Source organism: Erithacus rubecula, assembly GCF_903797595.1.
Source record: "Erithacus rubecula genome assembly, chromosome: 17".
NCBI lineage: Eukaryota > Metazoa > Chordata > Aves > Passeriformes > Muscicapidae > Erithacus > Erithacus rubecula.
Window position 1 is genome coordinate 6814211 of NC_136669.1, and position 13846 is coordinate 6828056.

The following is a 13846-nucleotide window of genomic DNA, read 5'->3' on the forward strand; positions in this document are numbered from 1 at the left end:
TAAAAAAAAAAAAAATATTTATTTGGGTTCAAATATTTTTGAAATACAAAAAAAAAAAAAAAAAAAAAAAAATTGGTCGTATTTTTTAAAGCTTATAATTCTTGTCATACATTGTGGTTAAATTCTTAATTTTACCGTGCTTATTAAAAAATGGTTCAATCTAAGCTTTGTGCCAAGGGGTCTGAGAAAATACCGGAGGATCTGGTTAGGATGGGAGGGATGTTCAGGACAAGGTTTGGCATTGTCACAGCCTGTGGAGGTGGCAAGGCACATAGGATGAAGAAGAATCCTCAAGGCTGAAACCAGGGGGACTTTCAGTGATTGTGAGGTTTCCTGTGCAGCTGGAGGCCCTTTCCCTCACACTGCCATGGGCAGGATGTCCAGGAAATGTGGATAGACCAGCCTAAATCATCTGCTTCTCCACAGCCAGCAGGAGCTGGATGGCACCTGGCCATGAGGTGAGGGTGACCTGGTGCTCAGACCCAGTGGTGACACAGTGGTGAAGGGCTGGTGTCCCCACTTTGTACACATGGGTTGTACTCATGTGGGTCCCTGTTCTCCACATGGGAGGGGAAAGGGGAGGAAGAGCCAAAGGAGGAGGTGCTGCTGCAGTTCCACAGGGAAGTGCTGAGAGAAGGCACTGGGGTGGTGTTCTCAGGCTGGGGACTGTGATTGTGCCACAATCCCAGGTGCTCCTGTGCTTGTGGGAGCAGGCATGGCTGTGTCCCCTTACAGGACAGGCAGCCCTGGGAGCGGGAATGTGGCTGCAAAGGCTTCTACCTCTTCCTTCAGTGCCTTCAGCTCCCCATGGTATTTTGGTTCCTCCAATTTGTCCTTGAATTCCTTCAGCGTGGCCTTGGGGCTCATGTCTTTCTGCACACGCATAGTCAGCTCGATTCCTGCCAGGATGGGGGGAGATGTCCTGGTCAGCCCTAGAGCTGCTGCATGCCACGGCTCCCACCCTGCTGCTCCCTGGGACACAGCCCTGAGAGCTCCCTCCCTCCTTCCCATCGAGGGATGTGCTGCCCTGGGAAACAAGTTTGACAACTAGGAGAAGACTGTGAGAAGGACAAGCTTTCAGCCACTGCCTGTGCAGTGGGGAGAGTTTGGCTGGTCCCAGCTGTGGCCAGATGTCCTCCCCCAATCCAGATGTGGAGGTAGGATGGTTATTGCTCATTTGCGGGTGTGCTGCCTTGCCAGCCATGGGGATGGCTCTCAGCTGGTGCCTCCCCACCCAGGGGAGCTGCCCTGGCCCAGGCTGGTGCCGGCCCACCCTTCCTGGCTCACCTCTGTGGATGAACTGGGCCACCTTGCGGAAATCGTCCTGCCGGAAGCCGCGCGAGGTGAGCGCCGGCGTGCCGAACCGCAGCCCGCTGGGGCGCAGGGCGCTGACATCACCTGCACCGAACGAGGCACACAGCGTGACCAAACCTGGCACCAAAACACCACCCCGGCATTTCAGCCTGCTGCCCAGGGCTGCCAGAGCTTGGGAGATGCCTCACCAGGGCATGTGTTCTTGTTGCAGGCGATGGAGCAGAGCTCCAGCACCCGCTCGGCCCGGCTGCCGTCTGTGCCTTTGCTGCGCAGGTCCACCAGGATCAGGTGGTTGTCAGAGCCCCCTGCAAAGAGAGGGGTTTGGTGGACACATGGGCTTGGGGAAATGCTGCTCCCGCAGGAAACTTCAGCTAAAGAAGACTTGAGATTTAACAAGGGGTGAAGAATTGTGCCAACAGAGTCCTGCCCATGGTGTGCATGAAGTGCTGGTCAGAGCCCAGGGTCAGCCCCATCCCACTGCCAAGATGTGTCCTCACCTGTGACAATGTCATAACCCATCTCCATCAGGGCTGATGAGAGTGCCTTGCAGTTGGCCACCACCTGCTGCTGGTAAGCCTTGAACTCAGGTGTCATGGCCTGATGCAGTGCCACGGCGATCCCTGTGGAGAGAGGCAGGCCAGGGGAAGTTTTGGGGGCTCCCACCAACAATAACAGTGCCAGCAGAAGCCATACTGGAACCAAACAAACTAATGGAGTGATCCTTCCTTTCCCCTAACCAGGCTAGTGGCATTGCCATGACCAAAACACAGGATAGGACAGGCTTGGTTACTCCTTGGGCAATGGTGGATCAACCAGCTGCCTTTTGCCGTAGTGTCCCCAGGCTGTGAGCCCTGTAGGGCAGCTGGAGCCTCCTGTGCTGCTGCTGGGGGCCAGAGCCCTGCCAGGACACCTTTGCCAGCTCCCTCTGCCATGCTAGAGCTGGCTGCCAGCCTGGCTGCACACCTGCAATGGCGTGGTTGTGTGGGCCTCCCTGCAGCCCTGGGAACACTGCCTGGTTGATGAGGCTCTCCAGATTGTAGAGGGTCTCCTTGCCCGTCTTGGGGTCCACGCTGCGGGTGCCTGTGAGACAGGGAGGACATGGTCACAAGGCAGCACAGCCACCTTTCCCCCATGAGCTGCTTTCACCCCCTGACCACTGAGAGCTGGCAGAGTGGTTGTTCCTCTTCAAATCTGAGCCAGGATTACCCAGGGAAGCTCCCCAGACACTCCCAGGATCTTCCTGCCCTCCCTCCTTCCCATTAATGCGTTAACTTGCAGCGCTTCTCCCGGCAGCCCAGCCAGTCGGCACCTTTGCGGTAGAAGATCATGCCGGCCCTGCAGCCCCGCAGGGTCTTGTGGGTGGTGGTGGAGACGATGTCGCAGTGCTCGAAGGGCGAGGGCACCACGCCGGCGGCCACCAGCCCGCTGATGTGTGCCATGTCCGCCATCAGATAGGCGCCGTTGGCGTCGGCGATCTTCCGCATGCGGGCGTAGTCCAGGTTCCGCGAGTAGCAGCTGACACCTGCGGGGACAGGAGCAGTGTGCAGGACCCTGGGACGGCCCCAGGACCAGGCTTGCAGTGCAGAGAGTCCAGCTGGAGCCACCCCCAGCCAGGCTGTGCCATCAGGGAGGTTGGTACAGGTGTGATCCTTACCTGCTATGATCAGCTTAGGGTGGAAGAGCCGGGCGTTCTCCTCCAGCTTGTCATAGTCGATGTAACCAGTCTTGGGGTTGACCTGGGAGAGGAAGAGGAGGGTTCAGCCACCTCACTGTGGTGAAGATCAGCTGCAGTGCTGTCCTGCAGGAGGGGGTGCTGGCACTTTTAACTTCAAGAGGCACCAACACTTATGATAACTGCATCCTGGCTTTGACTGGAGCAGATCTCTGTACCTTGTAGGGCATGGACTCGAAGAAGAGAGAGGTGGCAGAGATCTTCTTCTTGTCTGTCATGAACCCGTGGGTGAGGTGGCCGCCATCGGGCAGGTCCAGCCCCATGATCCTGCCGTGGGGCTCCACCAGGGCCGTGTACACCGCAAAGTTTGCGGGTGACCCTGCAGCGAGAGCACACTGGGCCGGTTATGAATGCTGGGGCACACAGAGGCCTGGGCACCTGTCCTGGCTCTCCTGAGCACCCCAATACCTGAGTAGGGCTGGACATTGACTCCCCACTTCTGGGGGTCGAGCCGGTAGGCCTGCAGGGCTCGCTTCTGGCACAGCTTCTCCAGTTCATCCACAAACTCCGTCCCGCCGTAGTACCTGCAGGAAAGGACAGGGCAGGAGTAAAACCAAACTCATTGCTCTGAATGGTCCCTGTGACCAAGCTGGGGAGAAACTGGGATGCCCCAGTGCAGCCACAGCAGATGTGACCCTGCTGAGATTGTCCCATGTGTGGCCAAGGACAGAGGCTGAGAATGTCAGAGCCTGTCCTGGAAGAGCCTGGCTGCCAGCATAAGGACATCACTTCCTTCTCTGAGGTGAGGCCTGGCAGGATGGGGGGTTCCTCTCCCACCCTGTGAGGGTTTGGGTTGGTGGGCCTTGCCCCAGCCCCGTACCTCTGTCCTGGGTAACCCTCAGAGTATTTGTTGTTCATGCAGGAACCCAGGGCCTCCAGGACTGCTCGGCTCGCAAAGTTCTCTGATGCAATCAACTCCAGCCCCAACCTCTGCCGCTGCTTCTCCTTCTTGATGATGCTGTGCACCTATGGGAGGAGAGAGAAATGGCTTCACCCATGCTGGCTCTGCACAGAGTTGTGGATGCTCCACCACAGGGACAGGGCTTGGAAAGGTGCTGGAGAACGGAGACATGGTCCATTTTTGGTGCAGCTGATCCCAACCAGTCACAGAGAGGGCACGGAGGATGGATGGCTTCCAGCAGCTCAGCCTTGGACTCTGCCATGTCCCTGGCTTGAGGAGGTCAGCATCCCCATGGCTGGCTGGGGGGTGAGTGAGGCAGCTGGGCAGGAGCCAGAAAGGGGTCTCACCTCTGGGTCATTGGTGTCCAGTGGCTCCAACACCATCTTGTTATGGGAGGCCCAGAGCTCAGCGCTGGGGAGTCCCTGTGTTGAGTTGGCCATGGTGCTGCTGCTGGGTCCAATTCACCTGCCAGGGGAGCAGGGAGTGTGTGGGTTGGCAGCAGGGCTGGGTGCCTCCATATCTCCCTATGTGCTGCCTGCTGCCACCCACATATTCCCTGAGAACAGCCATTGTGTTTTTGGGTGAGGAACACACAACCCTTAGGCTTCGCCTGCCGATTTAAGATCAGTTTGTTAATTACAGTGCTTTGATAATGTCTGATACTCTTCTATCACCACCCCTCCCTGAGCCTCCCTGCCCAGCTTGGCAGTGCCTGATATTTAATTTCAAGGGCAGTGAAGTGCTCATACCCATAGATCTCAATTTTTTAACACATCCGGCATGCTTAAACCTTTTGGCTGTTTTTGCTTGGGGCAAAACCCCAGCAGATCAGAGTCCTGCCCCAAACTCTGAGTGAAGCATCTTGGGGGGCTGGGAGGCCCTGAGAAGCAGCAGCTCTGCCTCTGCTTGGTTCCATGGCATGGCTGATGCCCAGGCCTGGCAGGAGCCCTCTGGCCCAGTTGATGCCACTGCTGCTCTTGGGGAAGGAGTAACAGCCCAACTGCTGCCTTGGCAGAAAACAATGCATCTTTTTACTCATTAACCCCACAAGGACAGGTGAAGGGCCGTGAGCAGGTTATTAAGCAATCCCACATGGTTTCCTTGTGCCAAGAGAGGCTGGGCCGGGCAAAGGGCTGCGAGGGCAAGTGCTCTGGCTCTGAGCAGGATGCCTGGGTCCTGCATGTCCCCCCAGCACAGGCTGCTGCAGCACTCACACTCACTGCTCCTGGCTCAGGAGGGACAGAGCTGCCATTCCCAGTCAGGATGAGACCTCCCCCCCTCACCATGTCCCCTCGCATGGGGAGCCCCACCCCCAAAGCTCTACCTCCACCCAGTTCTGCACCCCCTGTATCCCGACTGCATCACCTCCCACATCCCGAGAGCCTGGCGCCGCGCCCCCCTGCCCTGTCCCGCGTGGCGGGAACCATACGGCGCTGCCTAGCCGCCGTCACCCGCAGCGGGATCCCGTGCCGTGCCGTGCCGTGCCCCGGCCCTGCTGTCCCCACGCCACACGCCCCGGTCCTGGTCCTGGTCCGGTCCCGGTCCTTACCTGCTGCTGGTTCCGCCACCGTGCGGGAGCCCGCGCGCTACCATAGCCCGGCCGGGCCCCGCCCCTCCGCGCCGCGACCAATCAGCGCCGGGCTCCGCGCCGGGCCCGGCGGCGGGGAATCCGCTCGAGCAGCGCTGGGCCAATCAGCGCCGCGCTCTGCCCCCTCCCCGCCTCCCATTGGCCCGCACCGGGGCGGGGCTGGCGGCGCGCTCCGCACGTGGCGCCCGGGGCGCGGGTGACCTTGGCCGCGCCGGGAGGGGCGGGGGGCGCTGCGATCACCCCTCCTCTGCCGTCACCCCTCCTCTGCCGTCACCCACTGCTCCAGCCCTTTCTGCCTTTCATACCCAGGTGCTTCTCCCCCAGCCCTGCGGTGTTCCCACTGTCCCGCGACTTCCCACATGAGCCAAAGGATGGGACACCCCAACACCCTGCATCGGGCAGGGAGCATTTGCAGGCACCCCCAAAACCCCCTAGCCAAGACCGTGTTTCCAGGACAGCTGGTGTGCCAGGCCCTGGCACAGGCTGGGCATGTTGCTGCTGTTGTGGGGAGCAGAGCTGGCCCTTTCCCCCCGGTGCCTGGATGGATTTCTGGGCGCTCAGGAGGGAGAGCTGCCAGGGAGATGAATGGCACAGGCAGGAGAGGGGCTGTGTTTTTTTAATTCATCAAATCTGAGTTAGCGGGTGGGCTTTGCCAACTGGTCCCAGAGAACCTGCACCCTCTGGAGCTTCAGGGGTTAAATCAACACACCACAAATTGAGGAACAAGATTAGGGAATAAGTGATCCTACTAAATTCCTCGTGATCCCAAGCCATTGGAAAATGGGGCGATGCAGAGTGAGTCACCCTGGAGAGGAGCAGCACAAGCAGTCAGGAGGGTGAGACCACCCGCTCTGGGCAGAGCAGCCAAGGGACAGCACGGTGAGTCCTGCCAGGATCTGCCAAGGCAAGTGCCAGGATGAACAGGAGAGAGATGAGAAGGGTGGGCTCACCGGAGGGTACTCGGTGGGTAAAGGGCCTGTATCCACTTGGATACAGCTCGGGTGCTGAAGAAATAGTCTGTTAACATCATTGTTACCAGTCTAGATAGTTTTGCTGTTATAATTTGTTACTGGTCATCCAGAGAGGATTTGTCACAGTGAGGGGATCTGCGTTTCCATGGTTTTGCTGCTGACTCCTGCTGGATTGTTGCTGTGGGCTGTTGATGCAGGTGTTGTTCTGACATGCTGACACCAACAGCAAAACTGGGGTTGGTTTCTCTGCTTGAGGTGGTTTCTGTGAGGTGCAGCAGCAAATGCTGTAGAGAAGGACTCTTAATTATAAATCTATTTATCTAATCTGACTTTTCATACACATTTTGTGTACAATTGCTCACAGAGATTTTCACCTCTCCTGAGCTCCAGATAAAAACTCTGTTGTGATTTCAGGTTTTGGCTTGCTAGTGATGGACATCTCCTCTTCTTCCCCTTCCCCCTTCTCTGCCAGCTGCCCCACGGAGCAGCCTGAGAACACCACTGACCATGACTACTACTCTGGCCTCCAGAAGACCATGCACATCCTGTCCATGGTGGTGTACAGCATCGCCTGTTTGCTGGGGGTCACAGGGAACGGCCTCGTCATTTGGATTGCAGGCTTCAAGATGAAGAAGACAGTGAATTCCATCTGGTTCCTCAACCTGGCCATAGCTGACTTCATCTTTACCTTTTTCCTGCCCCTCAGCATCACCTACACCGCCCTGGGCTTCCACTGGCCATTTGGGAAACTCCTGTGCAAGCTGAACAGCACCATCGCCTTCCTCAACATGTTTGCCAGCGTCTTCCTCCTGACGGTCATCAGCGTTGACCGCTGCATTTCCGTGGCTTTTCCCATCTGGTCTCACAACCACAGGAGCCCGGAGCTGGCAGCCAGGATTGCTCTGGGGACCTGGGTCCTGGCTGTGCTGCTCAGCTCCCCGTACCTCGTCTTTCGGGACACTGTGGTCAGTTCCAGGAATCTCACCAGCTGTTACAATAATTTTGCGCTGTCCGATGATTACACATCCGAGGCGACGCGCAGGCTGTGGAGGATGCGGCACAAAGCGATGATCATCACGAGATTCTTATGTGGGTTCCTCATCCCCTTCATGGTGATCCTCATCTGCTACAGCGTCGTGGCTGTCAAGCTGAAAAGAAGGCAGCTGGCCAACTCTGCAAAGCCTTACAGAATCATCATTGCTGTCACAGTCTCGTTTTTCCTCTGTTATTTCCCCTATCACGTCTTCTCCTTGCTGGAAATATCCAAAAACTCTTCCAGCCACGAGATGAAACTAGCCCTTTACATAGGGATCCCCTTGGTTTCCAGCCTTGCTTTCTTCAACAGCTGCATCAACCCCATCCTGTACGTCTTTGTGGGGCCGGATTTCAAGGAGAAGTTTCGCCAGTCCATCCTGTCAGCCTTCGAAGGGGCGTTCAGCGAGGAGTCGCTCCTGGGCAGCCTGAGCAGCCGGCGCAAGTCCAGGTCTGCTTCGGAAGTAGAGGTCCCAAGGGTCTGAGCAGGTGCTGGTGTGAAAGGAGCTGTTCTTTTCTCTGCAATTTACCTCATTTCAGAGCTCAAATAATAGGATTGGGGACTGTGAAGGGCTGCGCTTGCTAGTGAGGTGTGATTTTGTGTTTTGGAGGTGTCTCAATTGTGCTAGAATTTAACACAGTGGGGATGGAAGAAGGCTCTGGAGCTGCAGCAAGGTGGGTCAAAGAAGCAGCATTTTACTCCTTGTGCCTTTTACTTTATGGAGCCTTTATAGAAAGAGGGTTAAATGCAATGGCTGTATGTATTTTTGTAGGGAATGGAATAGTGAGTAAGACACTCATTTTTCCTCAGGCAGGACAAATCAGGGGTTGTGCTGCTGTTACTCAGATTTGTACAGTAAAATCAGTACAGCATAACTATTTCTGAGCAATGTTTGTCTCTGTGTTTGACATGTTTTCAGCCCTTAAATAGCAGAGATCTGATACTTTGTGCTGTTGGTGAACGAATATTAACCCACAATAAACTTGTGTAAAACATACCCAGCCTGTTGTGTTGCCTGTGGGATAAAACACTTGATCCAACCTGACTGAGCAGGTTCATCTTTGGTAACAGAAAAAGTAGATAAAAAGATTAAATATCTAGAATTTGGAAACAAACCACTGGTATTAGCAGCAGCTCTATGAATGAGGCAGACAGGACATGACCTAGGTGTGAGGACTTTGCCTGGGGCACATAGATATAATTGCCAGACCGTGGTTATGGTTTATTGCTGAGTTTCAGACCTTTGGGTACATTTGAAAACCAGTGATTGGAGGAGAAGGAAGAACAAGTGGCTGAGCTGAGTCTGGTCAAGCTTCATGTTTGCAAACTGTCCAGGATGAAGAAGGTGAGGACTTTCTTACAAGCTTCCATAAGCCTTTGGAACTCTTACATTTTTGTGAGTAGAAAATGTTGGTCACGTAGCAGGGAATGACAGCACAGAGGTGTTGTCACTCCCAGCCCATCCTCGGCAGCTGAGGGAGCAGTGTCTGTATCACACCTCCCTCTCCTGCCCTACCCAATTTACCTGGAAATTAGTCCAACATACCAATTGTCCTGTTCATCCTGTCAGAAACCTGCCTTGGAGCCTCCCTGCTCTGGTGGCTGGAAAATCTCTGACTCCCAGCCGGATTGTAGGAATTTCCACGTTCCTCACTGTTCTGCATGGATGATGTTACGAGAGAGAGCTGTCACCTGATTCTGCATGGATGATGTTACGAGTGAGAGCTGTCACCTGAACATGTTGGGGATTAATTATGGGCCTGATGGGCCATGCAGTATTGAATGAAGGTCATGATCCTAAAGGCACACATGCACTTAACCTCACATTCATGCACAAACCCGCTGAGAACAGGGAATGTAACACGACCATCATATGTCAAGCTTGAGTGAACAGAGACATTTAACCTTTGCCACAAATTGCTGCCTGTCATGCAGATAAAACTGCAATGTTTGCTATGCAGCACGTAACTCTGGGGCTGTTTACTTGCTCCCAGTGGTAAACTACAGCATCGATTGCCATGTCAAGGTTGTGCAGACCCACGTTTGCTCTTTCTGGTTTTCCTTATCTTTTGCAGAATCTACATAATTCCTTGTGACAAGAGTCTCTGGGAGTGTTGGACCAATGCCTTGGACTCTTGTTGTGCCCCTCTTCTCAACCCTGGCAGCCTTGAAGGTGAGGATTTGAACTGCTGACCTGGTTAGTGGTGGGAAAGAAGGCAATTTTCTGGGTCATTTGGAGATCTAAGGTGGGTACAGATTCCATGGGACAACATGATTTAAGTGAAGCAGAGTCTGGATGATCTAAGGAATTACCTGCCAGCCGTAGGTAACAGAGCAGGATGAGCTTGAGATGGAGATGGATTTGTCATCGTGGGTCTGATCCCTGCCCTTTGTGCAATGGGAAATCGTGCTGACAGCAAGACAGGCCAGGCTGCCAAGGGACTGCTTCCAAGATAAATCTCCCATTGTATCGAGTTCCCTCATGTTCCGACTATCTCATTATCACAGGGATAATTGTCAGTCCCTCATTCCCAACTAGGAGGCAGTTCATTCTCTCTGATATTTCCATTTGCCATATGCTTATCTAGAAAAGCGTGGATGAAAAAAAAGGAAGAAATACTTTCCAACAGGCAATTTGAAGAGGCTGCTTTGGCAGCTGTGCCCCCCTCTGACGCAGCTTTGTTGTCAAGGCTCTTTTAGATGCCATGGGATGAGCTGAACAGCCTGAACCTCCCAGTATTTGCAGTCATTGAGAAAGGTGCTGAACCCGCTGCCCTGCTGGTGTGAAGCCTCATTGGTCCTGCAGAGGGGCCGATCCACAGCCCTGCTCCTACAAACAGCAGGATGGGATGGGCAGAGCCACTGGGGTGTTTGGGGTCCAGGCTGTGTATGGGGAGCTTTAGCTGAGAGAGCAAGCAAGTTTTTGGCAAGAATTTAAGTCAGGGATCTCACCAGGAGCAGCTGTTGCTGACTTGCTTTCAAGGAGAGATTATTGCAGGTGATTCTGGGGCTGGGAGAGGCTGCAAAGATGTCAGGGAGGAAACCAGCCAAGGAGGATGTGGCACGAAGTGACAAAAGAGGAGAAAGTATTTTCTCCCTGGGACCTGGATGACAGCAGGGAGATAAAAACTGGGCTCAGATTAATTAGGAGGAAACAGGAACGAGTGGGAGCTAAGATAATCTTGAAAGTGTCAGCAGCAGAATAGTGAATGCAGATGAATGGGAGGGACACTGCAGCAGGTGAGGAAAATCTCATTAAGGAGATCTTAATGAGACAATAAAAGCCTCTGGGAAGCCTCACAGTCCCCACACCTCTCTTCTGGTGAGACTTTCCTGGTGAGTAAAATTTTTAAGTGTCTGTGCTCTTGAACTTTGGGAATTGACTTGTTTGATGAAGTCAAAGGCAGTGCAAAGAAGTCTGAGAGTAGAACCTCTTTCAGAGCTTGCTGAAATAAGGCAGGAAATAATACAGGGAGTTAGAGGAGAGGCACTGGTAGAAAGCTCCTCTGTGGAGGAGATGTTGGTAATAGTGTCAGATATGGGGGTAGGCTGAAGTGGCCTGAGTGAGACTCAGCCTTTTTTTGGTGTAGCAGCTGGGTGAGGGTCCCATTCCCAGCATGGGCATTAATCTGCTCTTGTTGATCCAGGGCTGGTCCTGGTCAGAACCAAACTGGGGAGGACACAGGATACTCTTTGCTGGTTGTACTTTGCTGCTTCCCAGCACCTTTCCCAGCTCCATTTTAGTATATGGGCCAAGGCTGGTACCAAATCTTTGTTTATACCCCACAGTTGTGCATGCAAAGCACAGGAGCTGCTCTCATACACTGAATTCTGCTTTAATCTGCAAAGTTGCTCTACAGTGACCAAGTCAAGCCCTTGCTGTGCTCATTAAATGCCTCCACAGGGCTTGGAGCCTGTGTGCTCTTTGGAGAGGAGCTGCAGCTTAGTGAGGCAAATAGCAAATCATGCTGGGACCCAGTCGGTAGGAAAAGGAGGAACAGAACACTAATTAGTGTTTGTTATGGGCTGTATAGCTGCTCAAATTCCTAAAATGACAATATTTCACTGTGCAGTCCAACCACTTCTGCCTAAAGGGCAAACCACACCCATAAACATCAGGTGATGGACACGAACAGGATGTTACACAGACTTTGCAGGACAGAGCTGCCCACGCACAGAGGGAATCTGTGAACCAAACAAGAGGCACCACGGCTGACTTTGGGCAGCGTTTGTCCAAACCCTCACCCTGATACCCAGCTCAAGCTGTCTGTGTGTGCAGGACCTGTCACACTCCCGGTATTCCCACAAAGCTCTTGTCTCCTTGTTGAGAGGCTGGTTGAGATAACCCCGTGTCTGTGCTGGAGCTGATGCAGTAGATCTGTTCAACATTACAGACTGACCTGGAACTGGGAGCACAGCTGGAGGCAGGGAAAAAACCCTGAACTCGGGGAGTCCTTCAGTCAGAGCTTTGTGACTCAGGGGGAACAGGACTGTGACAAATGAGTCTGTGCCTGTTTCCCACACACAGCCAAGCAGTAATATTTGATAAAGCAATGAGTGCTGTCTGCTGCCACAGCCCTTCACACAGAGAAGATGTGTTCTCTGCTCCAGGACCTTTATTAAAACACTTTGCTTCCAAGACACGGGAAATGCTATTTCCAGATCACTCCTAAGATATGATAAAATTCACCTCCTTCCATCAATTCCAAAATGCACTTACAGTTGCTTTAAGTTCTGCCTCTCTACCTGGGTAGTGTCCAAGGCAGAATCTTCTGGAAACTGGACACAGTTGTCTCCCAAGCAATAAAGCTGAAGGTAGGGGAGCAGGGAGGTGACAGCTTTTGTTCTGTGCTCAGTGTAGAGGCATCTGTGTGCTGCAGAACCTCCCTGCAGGCTCAGAGGGGCTGTGTAAGGTAGAGAATGTTTTTGGGATGCCTTTATTTGCTGGGAGAGACCAAACCTATCCACAGGTCTCTGTCATCTGTCAGGATAAAATCAGAGCATTTCTTTGGTGCACCATGTCTGATAGTTCTCACTGTAGGTGAGCTTTAATTTTTTTTTTTTTTTTTTTAGCAAAACAACTACAAACAAACAAAAGCCATCCTGACTGAGCAGTGATGGATGGAGCTCGGGAGCAGGGGTGACAGCAGCATTTATCTTCTCTCAGGTGATGAATGCAGGCTGTCCTCCAGCCCAGTGCTGGATGAGCAGTGCCCTTCACCTTGGCTGGACTAGGTGTGGTGAGGGAGAGTTTTTCTGCACATTTCTGCTTGCCAGGGTAGCATCTGGATAAAGAGAAACAAACCTTCTGTGTTCACACCCAAAAAATGTTCAGAATTCCTTAGATGGCTGCTATTTGAATCATTGTAAATGGAATAAAATCAGTGTGCTCATTTTGGATCAACTGTTTGTTGAACTCGTAGCGTTTAGATAGAGGATTGTCAAACTAACAAATCCCTCTCCCTTGGGAGCTGAGATTTGAACTGTTTTTTCTCTGATCAGGAAGACAGAGGTGGGAAAGAAATTGATCTTTTATTCTTTAAGAAAACAAAGGCGTGAGCCTTATTAAAAAAAAAAAGATTGGAAGACAGGATCACTCAGTTCCTGGTCCTGTGGTTTGCTGAAGCAATGTCAGGAATTGGGGCAGCACAAATCAAACAGTCAGCAAATTCTGAAGGCCCTGGGGTATTGAAAAATGCTTCTGGGGAAGGCTGTTAATTGCATTATGGGTCAGTGCTTCACCATGTGTTGTTTCTGGTTGTTCTGCATTAAACTGCTCTGTCACACCAGCCTGTAGTGGAATACTGCGAGGGAGACTGATGCTAGGAGAAATCTGCTCTGTGAAGAGACCAACAAAAAGCTCGCCCCCCTTCCTTTTTGTCCTGAAAGCCCTGAAACAAAAAAAAGAACCTGCTTGGGTCAATGATCCTGAATCAACCGTGTGGAAGCATCAGCCTGGAAGCAGAAAAACAAGGATTGGGAGTGGTGGGGGTGGTGAGGGACAGGACTATTCCCTTATTCCTCAGTGTAATTTGGAAAAGGATTAAGGAAAGGCAGAGGATCACTGCAGCATCTAAGAGGCTGATGGCCTCTCTGCTCACACATTCCTAACAGATGTCCTGGCTTTGTGAGCCTGCAAGTGGAGTGCTCAACATCTGCTCCACGTTAAATGGATTCTCCTTCCCCAGCTCTGACTCTGCTGGAAAAAAAAAAAATGAAAAAAGGAGATGACCAAGTGTTGGAATGCACGAAGGAAACATGAAATTGGGGGGGGGGGAAATATGGCCTGTGAATATTTAAAGTAGAA

General features: G+C 52.8%; 1 protein-coding gene and 1 pseudogene across 4 annotated transcripts; one reads left to right on the forward strand and one right to left on the reverse strand.

The window, feature by feature from the left end:
* Positions 1 to 5: 5 nt before the first annotated feature.
* Positions 6 to 5578, reverse strand: SHMT1 (serine hydroxymethyltransferase 1). The gene is made up of 12 exons (XM_079320593.1): positions 5497 to 5578; positions 4295 to 4412; positions 3867 to 4012; positions 3455 to 3570; positions 3205 to 3365; positions 2969 to 3050; positions 2624 to 2836; positions 2278 to 2394; positions 1812 to 1934; positions 1503 to 1619; positions 1288 to 1398; positions 6 to 899 (listed from the first exon to the last, which is right to left on the reverse strand). The coding sequence occupies exons 2-12, from the start codon at positions 4385 to 4387 to the stop codon at positions 730 to 732; spliced, it is 1449 nt and encodes a 482-aa protein (XP_079176719.1). The 5' UTR covers positions 4388 to 4412; positions 5497 to 5578; the 3' UTR covers positions 6 to 729.
* LOC306809264 (chemerin-like receptor 1 pseudogene) lies at positions 4140 to 8158 on the forward strand (annotated as a pseudogene). Of its 3 annotated transcripts, none has more exons than XR_013777842.1 (2): positions 4140 to 4253; positions 6921 to 8158. The product of XR_013777842.1 is annotated as a chemerin-like receptor 1 pseudogene (transcript). The 3 variants fall into 3 exon arrangements; XR_013777843.1 differs by having other exon boundaries at positions 4148 to 4226; XR_013777844.1 differs by lacking the exon at positions 4140 to 4253 and adding an exon at positions 6722 to 6742.
* The last annotated feature ends 5688 nt before the right edge of the window (positions 8159 to 13846 follow it).